This window comes from Alexandromys fortis, unplaced genomic scaffold (genome assembly GCF_014885135.2).
Source record: "Alexandromys fortis isolate MF-2015 unplaced genomic scaffold, M_Fortis_MF-2015_v1.1 scaffold_57, whole genome shotgun sequence".
Taxonomy (NCBI): Eukaryota; Metazoa; Chordata; class Mammalia; order Rodentia; family Cricetidae; genus Alexandromys; species Alexandromys fortis.
The window spans coordinates 6,993,902-7,020,863 of NW_026067941.1; the positions used below are offsets into that span (position 1 = coordinate 6,993,902).

At 41.2% G+C, this 26,962-nt stretch overlaps 1 protein-coding gene and 1 long non-coding RNA gene across 9 annotated transcripts in view; one reads left to right on the top strand and one right to left on the bottom strand.

Annotated features, from left to right (window-relative positions):
• Positions 1-6: 6 nt before the first annotated feature.
• Positions 7-9,807, bottom strand: LOC126505175 (uncharacterized). Of its 2 annotated transcripts, XR_007592833.1 has the most exons (3): positions 9,670-9,807; positions 8,930-9,472; positions 7-2,552 (listed from the first exon to the last, which is right to left on the bottom strand). It is a non-coding gene; the product is annotated as an uncharacterized lncRNA (long non-coding RNA). The 2 variants fall into 2 exon arrangements; XR_007592832.1 differs by lacking the exon at positions 7-2,552 and having other exon boundaries at positions 5,741-9,472.
• The window catches only part of Ubn2 (ubinuclein 2), an 80,202-nt gene continuing 62,720 nt past the window's right edge, over positions 9,481-26,962 (top strand). For 5 of the 7 annotated variants that reach the window (XM_050147925.1, XM_050147920.1, XM_050147923.1 and 2 more), the window contains exons 1-3: positions 9,481-10,227; positions 16,471-16,563; positions 23,849-23,950. In XM_050147925.1, coding sequence (XP_050003882.1) covers positions 9,808-10,227; positions 16,471-16,563; positions 23,849-23,950 — 615 coding nt within the window. In that variant the 5' untranslated portion in view covers positions 9,481-9,807. Of the gene's footprint in view, positions 10,228-10,264; positions 10,811-16,470; positions 16,564-23,848; positions 23,951-26,962 lie in introns of those variants that run through there. The other 2 variants (XM_050147921.1, XM_050147926.1) reach the window with 2 other exon arrangements.

Here is a 26,962-nt window from a genome sequence, read left to right on the forward strand (position 1 = left end):
CCATTGAAGGACATCTAGGTTGTTTCCAGGTTCTGGCTATTACAAATAATGCTGCTATGAACATAGTTGAACAAATGCCCCTGTCATATGATCGGGCCTCTCTTGGGTATATTCCCAAGAGTGGCATTGCTGGGTCCAGGGGTAGGTTGATCCCGAATTTCCTGAGAAACCGCCACACTGCTTTCCAAAGTGGTTGCACAAGTTTGCATTCCCACCTCACCCTGAAGTTTTAACCTCAACACTGGAGACCCTCCTCAGGAACCTCAGCAGAACCACTGTGTGTATTTTTAAAAAGCTTTCTTTTTATGTATTTGTGTCTCTCACATCATGCATTTCGATCCCATTCATTTCTGTCACTTTGTATCCACTCTCTACCCTTGCAACCCCGTCCCAAAATTGTTTTGTTTATTTTTGGTTATCAAGACATAGTTTTTCTGCATGGAAACTCTGAAATTCTCTCTGTAGACCAGTCTAGTCTCAAACTCACATAGATCCACCTGCCTCTGCTTCCAGGTGCTGCTGGAATTAAAAGGCGTGCACCACCAATGCCCAGTATGTGTATTTTGTTGTTGTTTTTGAGACAGGGCTTCTCTGTGAAACAGTCCTGGCTCTCTTGGAACTCACTCTGTAGACCAGGCTAGCCTTAAATTCACAGAGATCCACCTGCCTCTGTCTCCTGAGTGCTGGGATTAAAGGCATGTGCCACCACTGCCCAGAAAGTATGCGTATTTTTTAATCACAAAGCAGAAGTTAAAACTAAAACCAAAGAAACTAGGTACTTACTGTGCTATCAGCAAGTTTTACTCTATGTTATGCTAGGCACTTAACTCTGGGCTTCTGGAATGCTTGGAGACATCCTTCCATAAACTACCATCCCAGCTCTTAAAATATTAAAATAAAGGAGAAAAAAAGCAACACATGCCTAGATAAAACCTTCCTAACTTTGAAGTAAAAGAGGCTCTCCAAACTAGATTCATGTTACACCCTGGAGACAAGGTCTTAAGACCTTACACTAAAAACCAGGAAAAAAAATGAATGAGGTGACACTGGGATCTTGAGAGATTATAAAAAGATTATTGAAATAAGCATAAGGATTCCACAAGAAAGACTAATCAACTCCAAAATTAATTAAGCTAAAAATAGAAGCCATATGGTGTTTCCTGCCTAGAATCCCAGCACTCAGAAGTCTGAGGCAGGAGAATGAAAACTTGAACCCAGTCTGGACTGTACACAGTAAGATGTTGTCTCAAAGAAAATAGAAAAATGATAATAGTAACAATGTGTGAAGGATCTGGCTTTGAAAAAGAATTTCAAAGTAAAAAAATATTTTAAATCAGTAAAATAAATGAAAAATCCTTTACATCTCACCAATCAAGTTGGGAAAGAAGAAAAATATACAGAATGTTGTAGCTGTTTGGTCTGCTAAGATGGCTCAGTGGACTTAATTGTCATGTGGCCCCACGGGCAGGGGATTCCCCCAAGCCCAGCTGTCCTGAGGTCATAAGAGCCAGGGAGCTGTCCTTATTCCTCATCAGCTGCAGCACTTAGGAGAGTGGCCCCTGCACCTCCACTGGACAACACAGCAGAGCTGGCCCTGAAGGTGGAGGTGTGAACCAACCAGCCTGAGGATGTAAAGGCCAGACTACTGGCCCTGCTGCTAGCTCATTGCTGCCAGGTGTGAACTTGCTGGGGAACTTACCCTGGTGGTGAAGACAGGAGAGAGCTGGCAGGTTGAGCGACTATGTAACTACCCAGGCCCAGGGTTAAGTGTTGGCCCTACCCCAACATCTGCCCCATCTGTGATGGGCTGGAGCACAGGTGTTTGTGTATGGGGTGGGGGCTACAGGATCTCCACGACACAGGGCAGCAACGGGATGTCCAGGAAGAGTCCCAGTGTTGCTAGTGCAGCAGAGACCAGGGGCCTCAAACCAAACTAATGATTTTTTGAAATGAACACTGTACAATTCACACTGCAGCTTCCATGACAAGTTTCCCTTTCTTCCTTCTTTACCTTAAATTTTGTTTTCTTTCTTTTTGAAGTAGGAGGGGAGAGGCTGCAGGGGCAGAGGGCAGATGAGAGGGGGTAGGAGATAGGTGGGATAAGACTTATGATGTGAAAGACACAAAGAATAAATAAAAAAGAAAGTTAAAAAAAGATGGCTCAAAGGGTAGAGGTACTTGCCACTGAGGATGTAGAGTTCACCCCAGGACCACACTGAGAGAGCCCACTCTTGTAAAATGTCCTCCGCTTTCCATTCCCTCTCTCTCACACACACCTAAACAAACTGTAATAAAATACAGCTCTTTGATAAATCCACAGAATTGGGAGTTAAAGCGCGTGTGCAATTGACAGGTATTTCTAAATTGCCACACGCAAAGGTTATTCCAGCAATAAAAGGAAGTGATTATTTCTCCACATCCTCAGCAGCTCAGTACCACCCATTTCTACCTCCTTCATCAACCTAGCGGATCAAAGAGCACCTCAGGACAGCTGTTCCTCTAGTGTTACCGAAGGTTTATGCTGGAGCTGGAAGCAGCATTTCACTTGATACCTGAAAAAAAAAAACCAAGTTTTGGGGAGCAGACACTTCCTGTTCTATACTGCAGCAATTTAAATACTATGAAACCCATTTTCCCGTCACGTTTGGCAGAACTCCCCCATGAAACTGTCTAGTTTCTAGACTTTGTGCTTTGCTGGTCTGTGTTGTTTTCTGAGAGGCCAGCTCTTTAACATCATTTTTTGTTTGTTTTCAAGACAGGGTTTCTCTGTGTAGGCTTGGCTGTCCTGGCACTACCTCTGCAGACTAGGCTGCCCTTAAATTCACAGAGATTCTCCTGACTGACTCCCGAGTACTGGGATTAAAGACGTGTGCCCCTACTGCCCAGCAACATAATTCTTGATTTGGCTTAAATTTTCTTTCCTTTCATGAGTTATGTTGTATTTATGTTTTCTTCTGTGAGTAAAAAAGTCATCACCTTTTAAACACAAGGCATTATGGGCAATTTTGTCCTACAGTTTTGTGTTTTGGGGCCTCAGAGTAGCTGCTTGTCAGGCTCCTGGTCGTTCCTGGAACAGCATCCTTTTGCCTAAACTCCATCCACCTTAGCAGAAGCCAGGCCAGCAGGCCTTTCCTGGCAGCTGACTGATTTGAGGATTGCCACCGACACAGTCAATTATTGGTCCTTCCCTGGGATTTGGGGATTAGATTACGGGTTTCAAGTTTTTAATCTGGACTGGCCTATCCAATAATGATGCTAAAAAAAAAGCCGGGTGGTGGTGACGCACGCCTTTAATATCAGCACTTGCCAGGCAGAGGCAGGTGAATCTCTGAGTTCAAGGCCAGTCTGTTCAACAGGAGCTAGTTCAAGAATAGGCTCCAAAGCTACAGGGATACCCTGTCTTGAAAAGCAAAAACTTAAAAAATAATAAAGGAGAAAGGAGCTAGGGAGATGGCTCGATCAGTAGTCCTTGTCACACGGTAGACTTGACAGAACTGGAAAATTAGCTGACTCCTTTATCACTGTGTCACTTTCAATTACTTTCCATTCGCTTTTGGGTTCACTTTTAGCTAAGATTTATTTTTTAGTTATTGAGTCCATTTGTGTGTGTTTCTGTCTGTGGGTGCAGGTGCCTGTGGAGTCTACAATAGCATGTCAGGTCCCTTGGCGCTGGAGTTTATAGGCAGCTGGGAGATGCCTGAAGTGGGTGCTGAGAAGTGAACTCAGGCTCTCTACAAGAGTAGTACTTGCTCTTAAACACTGAGCCAAATTTCCTGCCTCTGGGTCCATTTTTAATAATATTTAACGGCCTGGTCTGTCACCTCTACTTGAGCTCATCTCTGTATTCTCAGATTTCCACCTTTCTCTCAAAACTCCAGCTCACTCCCTCCAGAGGTTGTACTTAAATTCTCTTTCTTCAAATCTCTCCTTTCAGAGTTTTTCAAGACATCTGTTTGGTTCCTCACACAAGTGTTCTCAAGAAGGCATGAATGGGGGCCCAGGGTGATGGCTCAGTCAGTAAACTGCTGGCCAACAAAAGCATGAAGACCCGAGCTTAGATCTCGCCACTTAGTAGAAAGCTGGGTCCTAATCTCAGTCTGAAGAAACAGACAGGTGGATGCGCTCCACGTTCTGGGAGGGGCCTGTTTCAAAATATAGGGCAGATGAACTAAGGAGATGGCCTGGCAGATAAAGGAACCACCATGCTTATGACTTAAGCTTGAATCCCAGGCTCCACATGGTGGAGAAACCCAATTCCTGCAAGTTGTTCTCGGACCTCCTGTACACTGTAGCACATGTACACCCTCTACCTTCCCCTCCCAAACACAGAAACACACAAAATAAGTGTAATAAACAACAATAAGGTAGAAAGTGATTGAGGAAGACACCCAAAATCAATACCCCCAAGCATATGTGCACACAGAAGCATGTACATACAATACACAGAGACAGATAAGGTATGAATAGCTTAATAGCTTGATCTCTCAGGATATATAATTGTTACACATATATACGAATATAAAAAACAAGAGTATGCCAGGTGGTGGTGGTGCATGCCTTTATTCCCAGTATTTGGGAGGCAGACACAGGCAGATCTCTCTGAGTTCAATGCCGGCCTGGTATACAAAGTTCGTGCCAGGCTGCCAGGATTGTTTCACAGAGAAACCCTGTCTTCAAACTTCTTCCCCAAAAAATAATAAAATAAAAATAAAGAATAATCTGACTTTACAATATGTAGCATGAATTTTAATTTGTATTAATAATAAAACTCAGATTCAGATATAGGAGTTAATGCTGAAGATCAGAAAAGCAGAGCAGCCAGCTACTAGAGAGTTCTTACCTCTACCAATGCTCAGACTGAAGGGGTAATCCTGTCTCCATAAATCCTCAGCCTGCATCTGGGCTTGTCTCCTCTCGCTATACTCCTCTCTCTGCCCAGTCATATAACTTCCTGTATCCATCTCCCTGGTGCTGGGATTAAAAGTGTGAGCCTGAGCCACCACCACCTAGTTCTGTTTTTCTTTTAGAATGGATCAATCTATTGTAGTCCAGGGTGGTCTTGAACTCACAAAGATCTGTCTGCCTGTCTCTTGAGTACTGGGATTAAAGGCATGTGCCACCACTGCCTTGCTTCTATGGCTAATTAGTGGATGATCTTCAGACAACCTTTATTTGTTGGACTACAAACAAAATATCACTACAATAGTATATGGTTTAACTATGTAAAACACTGACTTGCCACTTACTAGGAACTGCCGTACCTCTTTCTAGCCTCTTGAAAGGCCCCCTTTTTTTTTTTCAATTTTCAACTACATCATTTAGGGTTTTCTAAGTTCTCTGAGATTATGTATTTATCTATTGTCTATCTCTAGTCCCTAGGAGCAAAATTACATTTTCCTGACCTGTTCAGTCTCTGTTAAGTTGTGGATTTACTTCAACTTCAAAACTGCAACCAACTAGAGGGTTCAGGAGCTGATTCTGAGGGTTACAAGCATCATTTAAGAACAAATAAAGCAAACCACAATAGAATTAAGGAGAAAACATCAGCACACACCACACCAGGTTTTATTTAGAACTTAACAGTACAACTGCTAAGACCAGGTTGTGGGGCGTGAGGGTATGTATGGCTCCATGAAAGGCAAATCCTGGGCTCATTCCTTGGACAGACAGTCTAATTTTACATGATCACAATTAAGCAGAGAGAATGTTGTTTGTTGACAAAACACTCAGAATTCTCTATTGAGTTTTTTTTTTGGGGGGGGGGCTTCTATGTTTTTAGGAAAAGGATGTCATCAATATAATACATGATTATATATGTGAATATAAAGTCATGATGTTATTCAAGATACAATAAAATACTCTCAAAGAGTATTATTAGAAAAAGGAATAGAAGCCAGGCATAGTGGTGCACCCCTTGATTCCCAGTGGGTTTCTGTGGATTAGAGGCTAGTCTGGTCTGCATAGCGAGTTCCAGGACACCCAAAACTACATAGTGAGACCCTGGAGAAAGAAGGGGCGAGGGAGGAAAAGAGGGAGCAAGAGGAAGAGGGGAGAATTAGGAAAGTGAAAAGATATAGAAATGTGCGTACTTGTGGAAGTTTAATACTTTTTCCCCCACTGTAGCATGAATTCTAATTGGTCTTAATAATAAAAACCTGGAGTCAGATAGTAGGGGATGAAAGCTGAAAGGTCAGAGAAGCAGAGAGACCTTTTACCTTTCCCAAATCCTCAGACCAGAAGGGGGATCCTGTCCTCAGGCTGCCTCCTTAGAGTGCACACTGCAACCATCTTCACCAAACCTCAGACTGCACTTAGCTCCTGTCTCCTCCTCCCTAGTGCTGGGATTAAAGGTATGGCCACCATTGCCTGGCCTCTAGTGGTTAAGCTCTTCACTCTCTGATCTTCAGGGAAGCTTTATTTGTTAAAACACAAAATATCACTACATTTTCCAAGACAGGTTTTCTCTGTGTACCTCTGGCAATCCTGGAACACATTTTGTAAATCAGACTGGCCTCGAACTCAGAGATCTTACTGCCTCTGCCTCCCAAATTCTGGGATTAAAGGTGTGACTACTTGGTGAAGCTTAATACTTTCAAAATTCCTAAGATAGCTGGATGTGAAGGGACATATAATAACTGACTAACTTGAGATGAATTGGAAAGGTCAGGAGTTCAGGGACAGTGTTAGCTATATGACTTTGAAAGCAAAACACCTGAAATTTCACTAGAATGAAACAGTCAATAAGACCTTTACATATGACCTTAAAATATAAAGTGAATGGCATAACTCAGTTAATGCAAATCTTAGGGAAAGAGTATTAATTGCCTTCTGATGTAGGAAAAGGAAAATTGATCTTATGTTAAGTTTATTATTATTATTATTATTATTATTATTATTATTATTATTTTGGTTTTTCGAGACAGGGTTTCTCTGTGGCTTTGGAGCCTGTCCTGGAACTAGCTCTGTAGACCAGGCTGGTCTCGAACTCACAGAGATCCGCCTGCCTCTGCCTCCCGAGTGCTGGGATTAAAGGCGTGCGCCACCATCGCCCGCCCGGCTTATATTAAGGTTTGAAAACCAGCCAGGCATACTGTTGCACACCTTTAATTCCCAACACTAGGGGGGGCAAAGGCAGAAGGGTCTCTGAGTTCAAGGCCAGCCTGGTTTACATAGTGAGACCTTGTTTCAAAGAGAAAAACAAAATAAGAACAACTTCTTTATTCAGCACTGGTGGATATGGTGGATGTGGCACATATACTTTTTGACAAATAACCTAATAAATCAAAAACTTGTTCTTGGGGCTGGGTAGAGGTGGCACATGCCTTTAATTCCAGCACTGAGGAGGCACAGGCAAGGGGGATCTCTGGGAGTTTTGAGGCCAATCTGACCTATAGAGCTAGTTCCAGGACAGCCAGGGTTACACACACACACACACACACACACACACAAAAAAAAAATCCTGTCTTGAAAAACCAAACCAAACAAACAAAAAAACTTGTTCTTGGTGATGTTACAATTTAAACTATTACTATAGAACATTTAGAATGAAAAGGTGCAGAGTCTGGCCACCTGGAAGGAGAGAACAGGCTCCACAAATCGTCCTTTGACCTCCATCACTGTTTCCATTCTGTGCCTCACAGGAAGGCACACTGCACGTCAGCTGTGTGGATGTGGACATTAGGTTACAAAGAACTAACTTTCTGCTTTGATTTTTGAGACAGTCAACTTTGACTGTCCTGGGACTTGTTCTGTAGATCAGGCTGGCCTCAAACTCAGAGAGATCTGCCTGCCTCTGCCTCCTGAGTGTGGTTTTAGTGTTTATGTCAAGGCTTAGAATCTATTTCTTACGGTGGATCAGGAAAGCACCCAGCAGATGATAAAGTTGGATGAACAGTATACACACAGAAGAGCTGGCTCAAGGACAGACTGACCCAAAGCTCTGGGATAAATTGTAGCTACTGAACACAGGTATAGAGTTCACTTTGCAGCTCAATTGGAGCTGGAATAGAGAATGATAAAACAAAAAGTGTTTCGGAAACATTAATTGCCCTATGGTAAGACTGGCAGAAATAGAGTCTGGGGACAGAAAGGTCATTTAAGTGCTTCAGTCCAAAATAAGAGATCTCAATCAAAATTGGGGGTGGTGGCGGAAGGAATGTTGTAGGTAAAGCATGGTGTCAAGGAAATAGTACAGCATTTTAGAGCTAAAAGAGATTGTTTCTTATTTCCTTTTTTTCTTCCTCCTCCTTTTCAGACAAAGTCTCCCAGCTCTGGCTGGCGTGGAACTCACTAAGTCCACTAGACTGTCCTTGTATCATAGAGATCCACCTGAGTCTGGAGTGCCACACACTTTTTGGGAGGTAGAGGCAGGTGAATCTCAGTGAGTTCGAGGCCAGCCTGGTCTACAGAGTGAGTTCCAGGACAGCCAGGACTGTTACACAGAGAAACCCTGCCAGCAAAAACCAAAAAGAGGTGCTAGTTGGGCTGGAGCCGGTTATGCAGACTGTGTTGAAGTCGCACAGCCTGCCTCTTCCTGTGCCTCCAAGCCTGTATTAGAACGAGGAGGAACTTTTGGGACGAACATTCCATCATCAAATGGCGCATTTTTGGAAAGGAACAGAATTCTGAGTCAATACCAGCCTGTTAAAAAAATGATGTCACTTTGACTCAGCTCCTCAGCATCTAATACAGTTAAGGCAATTAACAAGCTTGGGTTTCCTTGAGGATGTGAAAGACGAGTCTTCAGATTCACTTTCTACTGAATAGATTAAAACGGTCAGTAATTCTCATCCTTTAAAATCCGAATCACAATTCGGTTCCCATGGGTATAACAGCGAAGCCTAATCAGCGCTCCTTCTCACTCAGAAATGAGCCTCAAAGTCGTCAACCACCTCCCCCCGAGAACGAGTCTCCTAAAATAACAACAAACCCTGCTAAGACGTTCAAGTCTTCACGAACTGTTCGTTTGCCAGTTCAATTTCCCAACCGCTGCGCGTCACCGAGCGTCTCCTTGCCGTGCGCGAAGCGGCTGGGGAGAAGTGTAGGCGGCGGCGGTGTGGGAGGCAGCGTGGCGCCCGCGGGAGGGGTCTGGGGCGAGTTTAGTCTTTGACTTCTACTCTGGACACCTCCGGCGACTGGGCACCGGGCGGGCAGGATCCGCGGCCAGGCCGCGAGTCCCTCACCCTTTCCAGGGTCCACCCGGAGTCCTCAGCTGACAACCCTGCTCCCCCGGGCCGAGAGCCAAAGGCCGTCGACGGGCGGGACGCGGCGCCATGTCTGGGTCGTTCCCAGGCACATCGCAACGCTCACCCTGAGGGATCCGCGAGCGCGCCTCGGTTTCCGGGCGAGCAGAGGAAATCACTCCGGGAACCCCAAACCCCTCCTTCGGAGCCAAAGCAGAAATAGCGTCTCCGTTGCTACGGAGACAGGGCCACATGTGACGTCACTTCCGTCGAGCTGTCGGCACTCCAGACTGTTGGGAGGAAAAGAGGAAAACTGAGCAACAGCCACGACTGTGGACGCGAGCGTCTCCGGTGTGCGCATGCGCCCGCTCAGCGGCCTGCTTCTATTTATGTGGGGGACCCAACATGGCGGCTGCGGCGACCCTGGCGATGGCGGTGGAGCTTATCAGAACGTAGTAGCGGGGACAGGGACCCGGTTCGCACTCACGGTGGCGTCCGCGGAGGCGGCTGAGGGTGCTGGAGGGAAGAAAAGCGACGGAGAGCGAAAGGAAAGGCGGGCAGGCACGCCGTGCGGGGTCGAGGCGAGAGCCGGCTCGAGCGAGCGCCGAGGGCCACAACAGTGGGGATGGCGGAGCCGCGCAGAGTCGCGTTCATTAGCCTGTCACCGGTGAGGCGGCGCGAGGCCGACTTCGCGGGCGCCGAGCGCGAGCCCCCCCGCCTGGAGCCGCCGCAGCCGGCCCGGGCGGAGTCGGCCCCCCGCGCTGACGCGCAGCACCCGGCGCGCGACAAGCCGCTCCCCCAGCGCGAGGTCAGCCGCGCCGAGCCGCCCATGGCGCTGCAGCGCGAGCCCCCGCGGCCCGAGCCGCCGCCGCCGCCGCCGCTGTCCCTGCAGACCGCCCCGCCGCGGGACTCGGCTGCCCGGGCGGAGCCGCCGCCGCGACCGCCGAAGGAGACGGTTCGCCTGGAGCTGGTGCTCAAGGACCCCACGGACGAAAGCTGCGTGGAGTTCAGCTACCCGGAGCTGCTGCTGTGCGGAGAACAACGGGTACAGAGGGTCCCTCCCTCCCGGCCGCCCCACAGCCCGGGTGCCTCCGGACCGGCCGCCTGCCCGGGCTGCTCTGCACTTCGCTCGCCCCGGGGGTGGGGTGGCGGGGGCCGGGCGGCTAGACGGGGCGGGAGCTGTGCGGCTCGGCCCACCTGGGTGGCCGAGGCTGCCCCTTCCACACCGCGCCGAGCTGGTTTTCCTCTGCACCTTTCGAAACCTCAGCTTTTTTTTTTTCCTCCTTTTCCTTTCTGTTCCCCACACCAAATCCCGAGGCCCCGCGAGCCGGGCGGCTAGCTTCTTGTGGCACTCCATCTGTCGTTCCGGTAGAAGGGAAGCGAAAAAACCTTGGGGGACACGCCCCCCGGTCTGAAGCGGAGAGATTGTGTGACCCCTTCTCGGCTCGTCCTCATCCTTCCTCAACCCAGCTGTACCGGGCGCCAGGGCTGCTGAGATGGGCTCGTGGCCGGGTGGTTTATTTTCCTTGATTGAAGGGGATTTAAGAGAATTTAAACATTTTCAGAAACTAAAGATTCCACCTTAGGAATGAAAAAGTGGATTCGTTAATGTGGTTGCACTCGTGTTGGTAAATATTGTTAGCTTTGTGTGTGTGTGTGTTGAGTTTGTTCATATTGTCTTTGAATGGAAAGGTCTCCTGTCTTACTCGGTGGCTGTCTAATCATATTATTTGAGTGTTATTATTAGTTCGAATCGGGGTTATTTGTCCGGTGTAGCCTTTTGGAGAGAGATGGGAAAAACGTTGGCTTTGAATTTATATAAAAAAAGAAAAACAGGAAAATACATAGGTATGCCTTTGAGGAAAGCGCTGAACAATGGGGATTAGGACAGCGGTTTGCCGGTGACTGTAATTTTTATTGTTGTGGGTTGGTGATCTTTAGGAGGGGGGGAGGTGGGAAAGAGACAGAGGCAGACAGACATACAATTGTCCTCTAGTTTAGCGACTATGCTCTTTATTAGGCTGGGCTTTCTAGCAGGTTAATGGACTCCATAATTCATTAGTATCTCTCATCAACTATCTTTGTTATTGCAATGAAGGACTCTTAATCAAAAGTCTCACGTTGAAAAAATATCATTAGCCTGTGTTCATTTTGTATCAGATAATCTTTTGATGGCTAATTATAAGTATTGTGCAGCCATCATTACTAAATGTTTTCAGACAAAATGAAATTTGGGGGGTAGAGACCATTTTGGTCACTTTCATGTAACATTTTGTTCTGTAGCCTCCATTCAGAGCTCTGTTTTGTTTTGGTTTTTGTTTTTAAGAGACAGGGTTTCTCTGTAGCTTTGGAGCCTGTCCTGGGACTGGCTCTTGTAGTCCAGGCTGGCCTCGAACTCACAGAGACCCGCCTGCCTCTGCCTCCCAAGTGCTGGGATTAAAGGCGTGCGCCACCACTGCCCGACCAGAGCTCTTTAAAAAAAAAAAAAAAAGTCATTTTTTAGTCTTAATTTGAAGCATTTTTCAAAGAAATTATATTTGACTTGTTAGTATAAGGGGTTCGGTTTTTATAATTTGCTAAGTTACAGATTCAAAACATTTTGTAGATGGGCTTGCTAGTTTGTGACCTCAGCGCTCTGCAGGCTGGGGTTAGAAGGATGGAGAGTTCAGGGCCACATTAGTAAGACCCTGACTCAAAAGACCAGAACTGGGTGACAAAATGGCTCAGCAGGTAAAGGCACTTGCTGCCAAGCCTGAAGACCTGAGTTCCATCCCCAGGACCCCCATGGTGGAAGGAGAGAACCATTATCCTCTGCAGGGTGTACATACACACACACAAATAAGTGTAACAAAACGGCGGGACAAAAACCATCTTTAGGTAAAAATACTTAATGCTAGTTAGTCTTTTGTCATTGTGCAAACACTGTAGAAAGTTCGTTCACTTAACCTAGGTGGGATTTTTTTGTTTGCTTGCTTTAGTTTTGCTTTTTTGAGACAGGGTTTCTCTGTGTAGCAGTTTTATCCAGGAAATCACTCTGTAGATGAGGCTGGACTACCACTTTAGATCCATCTGACTCTACCTCCCCAGTGCTGGGATCAAAGGTGTTGGATACCACACCCTGCTAACCTAGGTGTTTTAACCACCTATATAGTTAGCTATACGGTACTTAACCATTTAACCTGCTATTTAGTTAGACTCTGTGGTATTTATCATTGTGTATGTGATCTTTCCCCGAACCTGAAAGCATGGTTCATGGTACATGGCTATACTTTCATGTTTTAAGAGACAGATAAATTGGTCTTAATTTTTGTGTTTGTTTCATATATATTATCAATTTAGGGATTTAGTGATCCAGATTTCTCATTATATATTCAAGCATATATCTTTTGTAATTCCACAAAAGAATTTATCCTGGTGTTTGTTTTTTGTTTTGTTGGGTTTTTTCTTTTTTTGAATTTTATTTTTATTTTTTGTTGTTGGTCTTTTGAGAGGGTGTCTCTGTATATCCCTGGCTGCCCTGGAACTTGCTCTGTAGACCAGGTTGTTACTCTGTTTCAGGTTGTTATTCTTTTGTTTTGTTTTTTAATGCCGTATACTTTTGTAGCAGGAGTTTGCTACTGTTTCCTATGATTAGTCCTACTTGATGTATTTATTACCTGCTAATGTATAAATAACACCTTTGTAAGTGAATTGTGATGGCTCCATAAAGGGAAATCCTAGAAGAGTGACCAGTTGGAATGCAAAAGAGTATTAGAATGTCTAGAAAGTGGGAAGCCCCAAATTTCCTCCTCTAGGAAGTCTTTCACTTTTATTTTTCCAATGCTGAGAATCACGCCAAAGGTATTGCTAGATCATTGACAGGACTCCAGTCTACCTCGTTCTTTGTTTTGAGACAAGATAATTTTAAGTTGCTCAAGCTGGCCTTGACTTCATGATCTTGCTGTTTTAGCTTTCTGAGTAGCTGGGATTACTGGTCTGTACCACCAGGCCTGACACAGATTAATTTTATTTTTGGAGTTATAATCTTTCCAAAATAATTTTAATTTTGAATTACTGGAAGTGAATAATGTACCTGTAGTAGGCTAAGCAGAATTAGAAGAAAAAGTCTCCAGATTTTTTAAATAGCTGTATGTTTGTGAACAAGATTTGTTAACTGAAAGTTGGTAGCTGTGGACTGTTGAAAATGTTTTTTGTAAATACCATCTGTACTGGGGTTCATTTAAATAAGCCCCTTCAGACCTGCTAAATTAAGAGTGCAATCCCAATTAGTGGAAATACAGTTGGAGTTTTTCTGTATTTATGAGGAAAAGCATATTTTGGCTAACTCTAAAAAGCAAAATCACCTTGCATATTAGGTCAGCCCTTTTCCTTGCTCTCTTTGTGGTATTATGCCATAATTATGGTAGTTTAGGTGGTTCTGAGACATTGGAATCATTCCTATCCTGAAAGATTAGTTTGTTCGCCATTGCGGAGAAAGTGCATTGTGGAGTAAGTTTTGGACTTTATAAATACATAAGAGAAAAAAGCTCAGTTCTTAGCAAACCAAGAATCAGATAACCTGAGCACCTATTTGAGAACATAATGAGTTAAATATTTCCTATGAAGAGAAAAACAAGCGATGATGATGGTGATGTAACTGTACTGTTACAGACTTCTGTGCTTTTCGGTTGCTTGTCACTTGCATATATTGGATAAGACCTTTGAAAGATTTGAACATGCTACTGAGATCAAAGGAGAAAACCATTGCATTGATTTTACTCATAGATAGCTGATAATTTACAATTTGTTTCACCTGGCTGGGGTGGGGGTGAGGTGGGGGATTGTACTTAAGGTCTCACTGTGTAGGCCAGGTTGCCTCAAACTTCTGTCAGACTTCTTGCCTCAGCTTCCTGAGTGTTTGGATTGCAGGCATTAAAAGTAAAGGAGAAGTGAGTTTATTTTAATTTTATAGACCACATGTAAACAAGAGATAGATTTCAACGCCTGTATAAAATACACAAAATATTTTAGATTAAACTGGGCATGGTATACTCATGATACTGAGGCAGGATTGTGAGTTTTGAGGTCTAGACTGTAGTGAAATCCTGTCTTGAAAAAAATTCTAGAATAACATTTAAAGGTGAAATAGAGAAATGGCTGAAGTTTAAGGAAACTAGCTGCTCTTCCAAAGGACACAGGTTCAATTCTCAGCACTCACATGGCAGTTCACAACTGTAACTCCAGTTCTGGGCAGGCAAAACCCGAATGTGCATAAAAAAATAAAAATCTTTTTTTTAAAAAAAGTGATTCTTAGTAAAAATTTGTGTTTGTATTTGCATATATAAAATAAGTCAGCAAGTGAAAGGCTCTGAGTTCAATAAAACTGTCATAAAATCCTGATTGTACTGATAATAAGGATCTAGTATTTGAACTATTCAGTGGTGGGAGGGGATAGTTTATGACAACAGATACTGATTGCTTGCATTAGTGTCAGGGGACTGTTGTGCCCCCAATGTAGCAGTTTTACTTCTTACCAGTCTCACTTTGCTAGTTTGTTTTCAATTGTTTTTTTTTATATTTTTTATTCATAATGCCAATTAGGAGAAGATATTCTATAAATATTTATTATTACATTTAGAAATTCTAAAATCAACTCCTTAAAATCTAAGGAGTTCCCCCCCCCTCTTTATTTTGATATGCTGGGAAGGATGAAACCTCTCTTTATCCATGTTTCCCTGTCTTGTTTTAGGCTGATTATGTGTATTGGTCTTTCTATCTAGGGTGAAACACCTTAGTACTAAATTCAGGTCTTTGTCTTGGTTGTAATATACTTTTAATTATTTGAAGCTGCTACATCAGGTTAAAAAAAATGAATCCTCAGGACTTTAATCCAAGGAGGCAGAGGCAGGAGGATCTCTGTGAGTTCAAGGCCAGTCTGGTCAACAAAGTGAGTTTGAGGACAGCCAGGGCTTACACACAAAGAAACCCTGTATTTAAAAAACAAAACAAACAAAAACGCCTGTTAAAATTTACTTTGAGAGGGGTATGGTTGTACATAGTTTAGTCGCATAGGAGGGAGAATCAGAAGAATCTCTGAGTTCGAGGCTAGCCTGATCTAACTAAGTTCCAGGTCATTCTAGGCTTCTTAGTAAGACCCTGTCACCAAAAACAAAACAAAACAAAAATCAAAAGAAGCAAACAACAAAACCAAATTTACTTTCAAAGTAAATTTTCTGAAATTGGATAAAAATTGTATTTCTTTAAAAGTAGCTCTGCCTTTTTTAAAAAAATCATATATATATAAAACATAACTGCTGTAACAGCACGTCAGGTCAGAGCAAGCCTGGCAACCTGAGTTCAATCCCCAGAATCCACAGAAAGGTACAAGGAGAGAATCAACTACACAAAGTTGCCCTGGACCTGCACGTGTGTGCACTTCCCCACCCCCTCCATCATGCAGCACATAATAATAATAATACATTAATTTTTTTTTGAAAACATAGTAAAGTCAAGAAAGGATACAGTTTTATCTGTTTTGACGAGTGGCTGGTGAATATAGGATCCTTGCTCATAGTGTGTGAGTGTGTCTGTGTTTTAAAGTGTATTTTAGAATGGCGTTTCATTCTACACTGTTAGTAGGAAGCCATGATCAGCTATTGCATTTTTTTTTTTTTTTAGCTTTGTCTTTTCCTTGAATGGGTATCCATTGACAGGAGACAGGCAATATAAGAAGTTATTGATTCTAAGTCTCAGCAGAAAGCCAGGGCCCCTGGCAGATACTTAAGTAATAACTTGTAAGCATATGATGAATCTTGATTCTCTAGTAATTTGGATACCTTTTAAGGGCTATCCATGGCTGAATCAGTTAGCTCTTAGGGATAATATCAAAATAAAATTCATATTTTCATTTTTACCTGTGTTGGACTAGGGAGAGATTGCTTTATTTGGGATGGGATGGTCATGTGGTCATTTTGCAAGTGGAGTCAGTTTTGATGTTGGAATTCTTACTGTACAGTGTGTGTAAGTCTATCAACTGCAGATACTTTCCTTCTGTGAGCTATCATTTTTTTAAAAAAAAAAAAGGATTGCTTTTAATACGTTTAACCTATTTATGTTCATTGAAATTTAAAGGTAGATTCCAGTCTGGAAAATAATACAATGGATGTAGTTATAGAATATATAGTACTGAATATCTATTTGATATGCTACTTATTTATACTGAACTGTAGTTGATATGTCATTAGTATATGGCAGTCTAGTTGAAGTAGTTGTAATACTTCTGTTTCTTTCCCCGTTTCCTTTGAATCAGAAGAAGCTTGTTCATGCAGAAGACCCATTTGATGATGAGCATAAGGAGAGGCAAGAAGTGGAAATGTTGGCTAAGAAGTTTGAAATGAAATATGTGAGTATAGTGTTCACCTCAGTCATTTTACCCTATTGGCCTGATTTCTTTGTGCAGTTAGTTAGTTGGGAGGGCCTATAAATAGCAACTGCTTCCTTATCTTGATCTCACAAATTGAAGCTGAATGAATGGTTTTGACAGCCAGACAGATTTACTGGTGTGACTGAAGGTGTTAGTAGGCTGCATTCATTATAGCCTTCTATATTCTAGAATCTAGGCAGTTTGCTTAACAAATCTCACAATAAAAGGCGATAATGTAAGAAATATTTACTGTATCTCACAGATGGCCAAAGGAGGCTTTAAGCCCACAGTTATGTGACTGAGGTCCATGGTCTCACACTCTGCTGCAGCTCTAACCCTGTTCCGCTCCTCCTCGGTGGGGAGCTGTTCTCTTGGTATAGCATTCATCACCCTTCCTCCCTTTTAAGAGAATCACTATGAAACTTTCTTGTGTTATATTTACCTTAAGTCATGTATATCCTGTTTATATGCAACAACACATTAGTTCTTATTTTAATAGAAAATATATAAATATTATAAAAATATAGTTTTTTAAAAATATATATTTATTTATTTATTTATTATGCATACAAAACTCGGTCTGTGTGTATGACTGCAGGCCAGAAGAGGGCACCAGACCTCATCACAGATGGTTGTGAGCCACCATGTGGTCGCCGGGAACCGAACTCAGGACCCTTGGAAGAGCAGGCAGTACTCTTAACCACTGAGCCATCTCTCCAGCCCCCAAAAATATAGTTTTTATATAGTATTTTTCTCCAATTTTTAGTATAAATGGCAATAGAAAGCTCCTATTCCTATGCCCCCTTTATCCTAAGGCTTTAACTACTCTTGGCACTTTAACACCTGAGTGAGTGGAGAATGAGGCTTCTGTTCTGGTTCCTCTGTGACCATAAGAAATACTTCACAGATGGCCGGGCGATGGTGGCGCACGCCTTTATCCCAGCACTTGGGAGGCAGAGGCAGTCGGATCTCTGTGAGTTTGAGACCACCCTGGTCTACAAGAGCTAGTTTCAGGACAAGCTCCAAAACCACAGAGAAACCCTGTCTCGAAAAACCAAATAAATAAATAAATAAGTAATTATATTGATTGATTTAAATAATTGTATACATTCTGTTGAGTGATTTCACAATCAGTTGTGAAATACTTTCAGCAGACCCCTTGGGTATGATAGTGGGAAGTAGATATTGTAAAAACCTGCAATCATTTTAAGAATTATATCACTCATTGGTGAGCCATAACTCCTGAGAAGTTAGAGTACTTGGGGAGCTTCCCCAGGTCTGTTTTTCCTCCATTTTTCTTATATATGGTCCCTAGGACTCAGCTTGATAAAGTTTTGAAGATCATTACAAAATGAATTCTACTCATAAAACACAGATTCCAGTGAATTTAGTATAGAGTAACATTGGTCTGCAACTAGACTGGATGTGGTGGCTCTCTGTGAGTTCAAACTGGTCTACATCACAAGCTTCAGGGCATTCGGAGCTACATAGAGAGACTCTCTGTCTTTCAAAACAGAACAAAAGGGGGCTGGAGAGATGGTTCAGAGGTTAAAAGCACTGGCTGTTCTTCCAAAGGTCCTGAGTTCAATTCCCAGCAACCACATGGTGGCTCACAATCATCTGTAATGATGTCTGGTGCCCTCTTCTGGCATGTAGGCATACACACAGAAAGAATATTGTATACATAATAAATAATCAAAAAAAAAGAACAAAAATGAAACAACAAAAATACAGTAGTGTGGGAGATTCTGTCTCCATGGATTCAACCAACTAAAGATTGGATATAGATACAGTTAAAAATAAAAAAGGAAGAAAGAAATGTATTTTACATATGAAGACTTTTTTCTTAGTTTTATTCCTTAAACAATACAGGTTCATAACTATATGTCATTTGCATTATATTGGATATTATAAATATCTAGAGCTAAAGTATACAGCAGGATAAAAGTGGGTTATATATAAATACTACATTTTATATAGGATATTTGAACATCTGAAGATTTTGTTAGGGGTCCTGGAACCAAACCATGTTGTAAAAAGTTGAATGTATATTAAAATCATAAAATGACCTTTTAAAAACAACTTTGAGGATCAAGGTAGCCGTCTCCTCCTCCCATTGGTTTTTCGAGACAAAGTTTCTCTATGTAGCCCTGACTGTCTTGCCACTGCTCTGTAGACCAGGCTGGCTTCAAATGCAGAGATTGACTTGCCTCAGCCTCTCAAGTGCTGGGATTAAAGGTGTGCAGTCTTAAAGGAAACTAAATCATGCTGAAACAGTAAATGTTTAATTCTGATCATTTACTCTGTTGAACCATTTTTATTGTATGGCCTTTTTGAGCTAAATAAATTCTCAACATCTTTTATTCCCAGCAGACCTATTGTGAAACAACAGTTTTAGGACATGTGTAAGATCTTGCACCCATAAGTGATGGTTATCAAAGTGTGTGTTAGTGTTTCTGTACTGTTGACTGTTTCTACTGATTTAAAAACTGTATGCCTTTTTATTGGAAGGTTGAAATCAGCATGGATATAAAAAGGTGCAATTGTAGGGGGCTTTGGTACAAGTTGAGAAACTATAATTATAAACAGGGTGTTTTCTTCTGGTTGTAAAACTTGAATCTTATGAATTAATGTCCTGCTTGCTCTGTCTGCCATAAGTGATCAGTGAATGTCACTTATTGTCACAATGGCAGTGGGGGTCCAGTGCTAGGAATGTCTTGTTTTTGTTTCAGCTTACTAATGTTGTAATCGCACATTGGCCTGAGATACTGATTATCAGGTTAAGTCAGTACTAGTGACTCAGTAATAGTCTGAGTCATGGTGGAGTGCTTGGACAAGGAGCTTTAAAGAGGGCTCTTCATTTGCGATGGAGCAAAATGGAAGTTTTGTTGTGTAACAACCCTAGCTGTCCTGGAACTGGATTTGTAGAGCAGGCTGGCCTTGAACTGACAGAGATCCACCTGCTTCTGTCTCCGAGTACTGGGATTAAAGTCGTGTGCCCCCCATACCTGACTCAAAATGGATGATTTTAAGAATTTATTTCCATACAAATCTGATTTTTATAAGGTCTACTTGATGTGTAAGTTGCACAGTATAAAAGGATTTAGAAAATTATGGAGTGAGGCTGATTGTATTGCAGGAACAGTCTCCTGAAAAAGAGAATGACTCACAATAGGTATGTGTAGAAGAGAGGACACATTGCCAGTCTGTCATGAGTTCCTTTAGGTAATATTTTAATGTTTTAAATTCACAATGTATATGCTCCTTTTGGGCATCTGTTGAATATGTTGTTCCAAGACAGACATGATGCTACATGCCTGTAATCTTAGTATTTGAATGCAGAGGTAGGGAAAACAAGTTTTAAGAACAACCTAGGCTACATAGCAAGTTCCAGCTATGGGACTGGAATTAGAGATGTGTGTAAATTGCCTTGTGGGGATAGAATCAAACCTCTGCAAGAGCAACAAGTGCTCTTAATTGCTGAACCATCTCATCTGTTTTTAAATTTAAAATATGTATTTTTTGCAGTGTGTGTTTGGGCACACACATGCGCATCACATGTGTGGATGTCAGAGGAAAACTATCTTTTTTCTCTTTCTATGTAGGTCTTGGGGATCAAGCTTTGTTTTCTGGTTTGGCAGCAAATGCCTTTACCACTGAGCCATCACTATTGGCCCTCAGAAGTTTAATGAATATTTTTAATGCTGTTTCTGTGACTAACCCGAGTTGTAAATAAGATTTAACAAATTGCTTTTCTTGTTCTCTGTATTTACAGTCTTTTGCCATATTGGTTTTTCAATGATCAATAGCATTGAATGGTTATGCCATAGTTGATAAGATTTATAGCTATGCCATTTGATGCTGTTATAGGTAGAATTTTTGGTGAGAATTACAAATTAATATTATAGTCAAGGCTTTAGTTAATTCTTTTTGATAACCTCTTTAAGATTCACATTTAAAATGAAAAGAATTGACACCTTTTTAATAGCACTACGATTCTGCTCTATTGAGCACTAACAACAATCATTTTTAGTTGGAATAAGCTGATAATCTTGATATACATGCTCCTAAATTAATTACAAATAAGATGTTTGTTCTTTTGTATTTTCTCATCACATACAGACTATGCTGTTTGGTTTTGATTTTTCTGTTTGTTTTTCAGGACAGGGTTTCTTTGTAGCTTTTGGAGCCTGTCCTGCAACTAGCTCTGTAGACCAGGCTGGCCTTAGACTCACAGAGATCCACCTGCCTCTGCCTCATAAGGACTGGGATTAAAGGCGTGCATCACCACTGCCTGGCTTGATTTGATTTCTTCAGGCAAATTGTAGTCACATTTTTCTTCCCCTGCTCTGAAAGTATTCTTTGAGCAGAAAAGAGTGGTTATGATTTTAATTAGTGTCCTAGAGAAAATTTTCAAACTCAGACTGAGCTGTGAGAGGCAGCAGGATTCATTGAGGAGTAAGAAAGAGGCCATATACAGTGAAAGCCTGAGGAAAGATGAACACATGCGCTTAGGACAGGAATTTCAATGGACCAAATAGCTCATGTCAGAAAATTATAAATAAGAAAGGTAGGTAGGCAGTCACAGTTAACATGCAGAAAGCCTTTTGTCTTGTAATAAGGCTGTTTCTGAAACAGGAGATTATAGAAAGTGGTATTTTTTAAATAGTCATTAGATGTGGTAATGGTAAACTTAAGGGAAATGAGACAAACCAAGGAATTGAATACATTTGGGTCAAAACAATGGCCAGCTTTTTAGACCCGACAGAATGAGAAGGAAGCTGGAGGTGTGACTCAACTTTTAAACAAAGTCTCTCAAGAGAGACTTGAAGTAGAAATACTAATTCTTGAAGCAGAAATAATCTTGGTTTTATCCCAACTCTGGCAAAAATTAAAAAATTAAAATGGAGAGATTGAGAAGGAAGGTAGAGAAGAAAGAAAATAAAAGAACAATGACAGACTTTGAAGGTCAAAATTATTGAAGTATCATTTAACTACAGCTTAACAGTTTTAGTTGTTTCAGTGTCAGTATATATGCCAAACAGCGTTTAGTTAGAATTACCTTTGGAAGTTATCCTGAAGGGAGTGCATTGCCTTAGAGGCATTGCTCATTATTCCAATGTAGCCCTTTTCTCCCTCAAGCACCTTTTTTTTTTTTTGCATTTAGTTTTTATTAAAGATACATTGCATTAAATATATTAATCTTGGGTCTGGGTTGATAGCTCAGAGGTTAAGAGCGCTGACTGCTCTTCCAGAGGTCGTCAGTTTCCAACAACCACGTGGTGGCTCACGGCCATCTATAATGAGGTATAGTGCCCTCTTCTGGTATGTAGGCATGTAGGTAGAACACTATATAAATAAATTTTTAAAAAAATGTATCAATTTTTAAGCATTTAATTTGCATTGAAGTCCACACTGTGAGAACATATTCCTATCATCCTTTCTGTAAAGCCCACTGTGGCTTAGAAGGAACATGTGTAGGCCCTTGTCAGCAGTTTCATCTTGCTCTTCTTCCTTTTCGTGCATTCCTTTCCTCTATCCCTGACTACAAAGAGAAACAGGATGGGGAGATGGTGCAGGGATGCTTAAAAATCATAGTTGGATTTAAATCTGTAAATGTGAATATCCAAAATGAGGCTTGGAAACAGCACTTACATACTTTTGTTCATGGTACCAGAGGAAGCCTGCTTCCTGTTGAAAATACTTATCCCAAGCTTATATGGAACTTTGAGTCCAAGTAACATTTTGTATTGAGGTATAATGAACTCTTTATGCTGTGATGAGCCGGGGTCAAAGTAAAGTATAACTTGAATAATGCCATCTCCAAGAACTGGTTTGTTTTGGTCTAGAAATATTTCATTTAAATATAATTATAGGTTCACAAGTTTCAAGTACAGTAGAAGAAACTCTTATGCTCATCACCCAACTAGATATTCACATAACTGCCATCATCAAAGCTGAAGAGTAGGTCTTGGCACAGCACACTTGAGAATAGGCTAGACAACAGATCTTGATCTGAATTACCAGTTCCTGTACATGCTTGTTTTTCATATTCCTGTATGTACTTATGTGTGTAATTATATAACATTTAGATATAACTTTAAGAGTAATTTTTGGGAACTAGAGAGTTGGCTCAGTGGCTAAGAGCATATAAGTGCTCTTGCAGAGCATCTGAATTTGGTTCCCAGCATCTGCATCAGGGAGCTCACAACTCTGTAATACCAGTTCCAGAGGATCTAATGCCCTCTTCTGGCTTCTGAGGGCACTTGCACATACATACATACGTACATACATACATACACACACACATATTCACACACAGGCAAACATACATAAAAACAAAAAAGAAGTCTTAAAAAGAGGGCTGGAGAGACATGGCTTAGTGGTTAGTTAAGATCCCTTGTTGATCTTACAGAGAATGCAGGTTAGGGTATCTTAGCACGCATAATTAACTCCAATTTCAGGAAATCCAGTGTTCTCTTCGATTTCTGCAGGAAACCAAGCATGAACTTATGCACATACGTATAAGCAGGCAAGACAGTCATACATGTAAGATAAAAAAATTATTTTTAAAGAATTAGTTTTTATTTAGTGTCTGCACATGAGCCACCTTCACAAGCAGGTGGCAAGTGCAGAGGTCAGAGGATTACTCTGAGAATGAGTTCTCTCCTTAGGCTTATCTAGATTAGCTGTTTTTCTTTACTTTTTTGGATACAGGGTTGCTCTATCTGTCTTAGAACTCACTATATAGACCAGGCTGCCTTGAACTCACAGAGATCCATCTGAATCTGCCTCCCAAATATGTGGATTAAAGGCGTGTGCCTCTGTGCCCAGCAAGAGTGACTGGTTTTTAATATATTCTTTGGCTTTCGTAATCATGATGACTTTGAAGAACACTGATCACTTATTTTGTAGCCTCATGACTGAAAAGGGGTTACAGGTTTTTGAAAGGAAGACTACAGAGTTGGAAGGTAATTTTCATTGTGTCAAAGATAGATGCCATCTATTTGTTTTACCATTGTTATTGCTGACTGTGTGGTTGAGGAAGTGGATTTCCCATCATATAACCACTTTGTCTGGCTTGTTGTACTCCAAGGAAGTAGTCATTAAGTGCAATATGCATGCAAGGTGTGGGGAGACCCTGTTGCCTACAGAAGGTTTCTCTACTAAAATTAATGTGAATTCTTCTACTAGGTCTTTTCTTAAATTTATGGAAAGAGTACAGGTATTGAATAAATCTGATGTATCTATTTCTTCTTTGCAGGGTGGGAAAGCCCGTAAACACCGGAAGGATCGGCTACAAGATTTAATTGATATAGGCTTTGGCTATGATGAAACAGATCCATTTATTGATAACTCAGAGGCTGTGAGTAGTATATCTTTAATATAGCAGTAAGCTCTTGGCAGTAGAAGTCAAGACAAAGTAACTTAAAATATTTCAACATATTTTTATTTGTGCCTTTTAAAGCTGTTTTTATAGCTTGAAGTTTTTTTTAAAAAAATACTATAGATTTACATTTTTTAATGTTGACTTGTTCATGGTAAGTTGTTAGTATATTGCTATCATAGGCCAGGTTTTGGCAAACTATCTCTAAAGGACCATGTGGTAAATATTTTAGACTGTGGCCATCTGGTATCTGTTACAGCTATTTTTCTACTGTGGCATGTGAACAGTCATAGAGACTATATAAGTGAATTAATGTGGCAGTGTTAAAAGTAAACTTTACTGATAGACTGTGAAATTTAAACTCATGTAATTTTCATGCATGATAAAATACTTAATCTGATGTTTTTCCTACCACTTAAAAAATGCAGAATTCAATTCTGGCAGTTGGGGTAACAAAACTGTTAGGCTGAGCTAGGCCAGCAAGTTCTGATTTGCCAATAAAGTAGTAGACCATTACATGTAGCTTCTGTGTTTTCAGGTCCTGTGAGAATCTTTGAGACTAATAGTTGCTTATTTTCAGGTGCATAGTTAGCATTAATTCCTGGGGAAATCATTGTTCCTTGCCCAAACTGAGAAATAATTTTTGTTTGTTTGGTTGGTTTGGTTTTTCTAGTTTGGGTTTCTCTGTATAGTCCTGGCTGTCCTGTAATTCACAGAGATCCACCTCCTCTGCCTCCTGAGTGCTGGGATTAAAAGCGTGAGCCACTGTCACCCAGCAAGAAGTAGAGTTTTAAAAAGGATAAAAGCATAGTGTTGTACACTGCAGTCCCAGTGTGGTAAAGTAGACACAGAGAAATCAGAAGCTCAAGATCATTCTTGAGTACATAGCAAATTGAGGGCATTCTGGGACCTGTTTGATATATGGGACCCTGTTTATGAACACGAGCACACTGCTGGGCAGTGGTGGCACACACCTTTAATTACCACGTTCAGGAGGCAGAGGCAAGCAAATCTCTGAGTTCAAGGCCAATCTGGTCTACAGAGTGAGTTACAGGATAGCCAGGGCTACAAAGAGAAACACTGACTTAAAAAAAAAAAAAAGAAAAAGAAAGCTAAACAAAAACCATGAGCACAAATGCACACATTGTCAATAGACACACATAAGTACATCACTGACACAAGTACCTGCACTTTCTCACGCATGAGTACAGTCACTAATACACATATAAGTACATATATGGGAAAAGGAATAGAGTTCTAACCAAATGCTGAAAATAATTACATTAAGTTTAGTCAAGGATGGAAAATATTGATATGCTTGTCTTAACTTTTAAAAATTTTTATTATTTATATGTGTGTATGTGCTCAAGGAGATCAGTGAGGTGTGAGCTTTTTGAAACTGGAGTTCTAGAAAGTTATGAGCTGCCTGATGTGGGTGCCATGGATTGAATTTGGGTTTTTTCTAAGAACAATATGTGTTTGTTTGTTTGTTTTTGATTTTTCGAGACAGGGTTTCTCTGTGGTTTTGGAGCCTGTCCTGGAACTAGCTCTTGTAGACCAGGCTGGTCTCAAACTCACAGAGATCCGCCTGCCTCTGCCTCCCGAGTGCTGGGATTAAAGGCATGCGCCACCACTGCCCGGCAACAATATGTGTTTTTAACCAGTGAGTCATTTCTCCAGCCCCCTGATATACTTGTCCTAACTACGATTTATTGAATTAGCATTTCTGGATATAAGACTTAAACAGGAAATTTTTTGTTATTGGGATTTCTTTGGTTTTATTTTTCTAGCTTTTAAAAGAATTATTTATGGAAATGTTTCAGTTGAAAAAGGGCCTCCCATGCAAGCATGAGAACTTGAATCTGGATCTCCAGCACCCACATAAAAGCTAGGCACTGCATTGCACAGCACTGGGTAGGCAAATTCAGGGACTCACCAATCAGCCAGTCTGAACAAATTAGTGAGTTCCAGGTTCAGTGAGAGACCCTGTCTTAAAAAAATGAGGAAGAGAGACTGAAGAAGATTCCTGACATAGACCTCCGGCCTCCATACACTCATGCAGAGGCGAGTGCACCCTCGTACACACATATACAACATACAGTACATAAACAAATCAGTTATGCTTATAACTCAGCAATAAAACACAAGATCATTATGAAGTACAAGGTAAAATATTCCCCAAATGTCATCCATCAGAAAGTAAGTTTTGTAGTCAAGAAATTCTGTATCTAATAAACATTCAACATGTATATCTTTGTAAAAAAAAAAATAAATAAATACTATGTATTTTAAATATTCTTTATTGAAATTCAACATTTTTATGGTATTTATACATTAGCACATAGGTATGCTGATTTTAATGTGTACTTATTTAACTGATTTTAATTAATGTAATTTTAATTCTCAGGGATATGTGTTTGCAGGTAGTGGTGGTTGATCGTCTTCGGTTGCATTCATCTACCTAATGTATATTTAGGTATTTTATAGAGTTTAAATATATGGTTGAGGCAGATTGCTAGCTATAGAATTTGTTAGTAATGGGCACATACTGAATTTCTTTTTTGGGAGGTATATTTTGAAACCAGGTAGTCTTTTTGGCAGATCCCTAGAAGACAGACTTAGTTTGTTATTGTTGCATACCTTACTACAATGGTGGTATCTTAAGCAACAGCCTTTATCACCAGTATGTTTTGATCAAATTTTGTAACTTTGGCTCTAGCATCTATTTTCTCTTATAAAAAGAAGATGAATTTAGGACACTATATAAGAATTATTATTACTCTGTCTTGTAGCACATGAATTAAGGCTTGTCATGTTGGTAAGGTCTATGTTCTTCCATTTTTATCTGGATATTAGATTACTCTAATGCCTAGGATTATGATAGCCTCTAGTGTAGCAGGAGGCCGCTTGTTGGTTCCCAGCCACTTAGCCCCGGAATAAAAACACAGAAACTGTATTATTTAAATCACTGTTTGGCCCATTAGCTCTAGC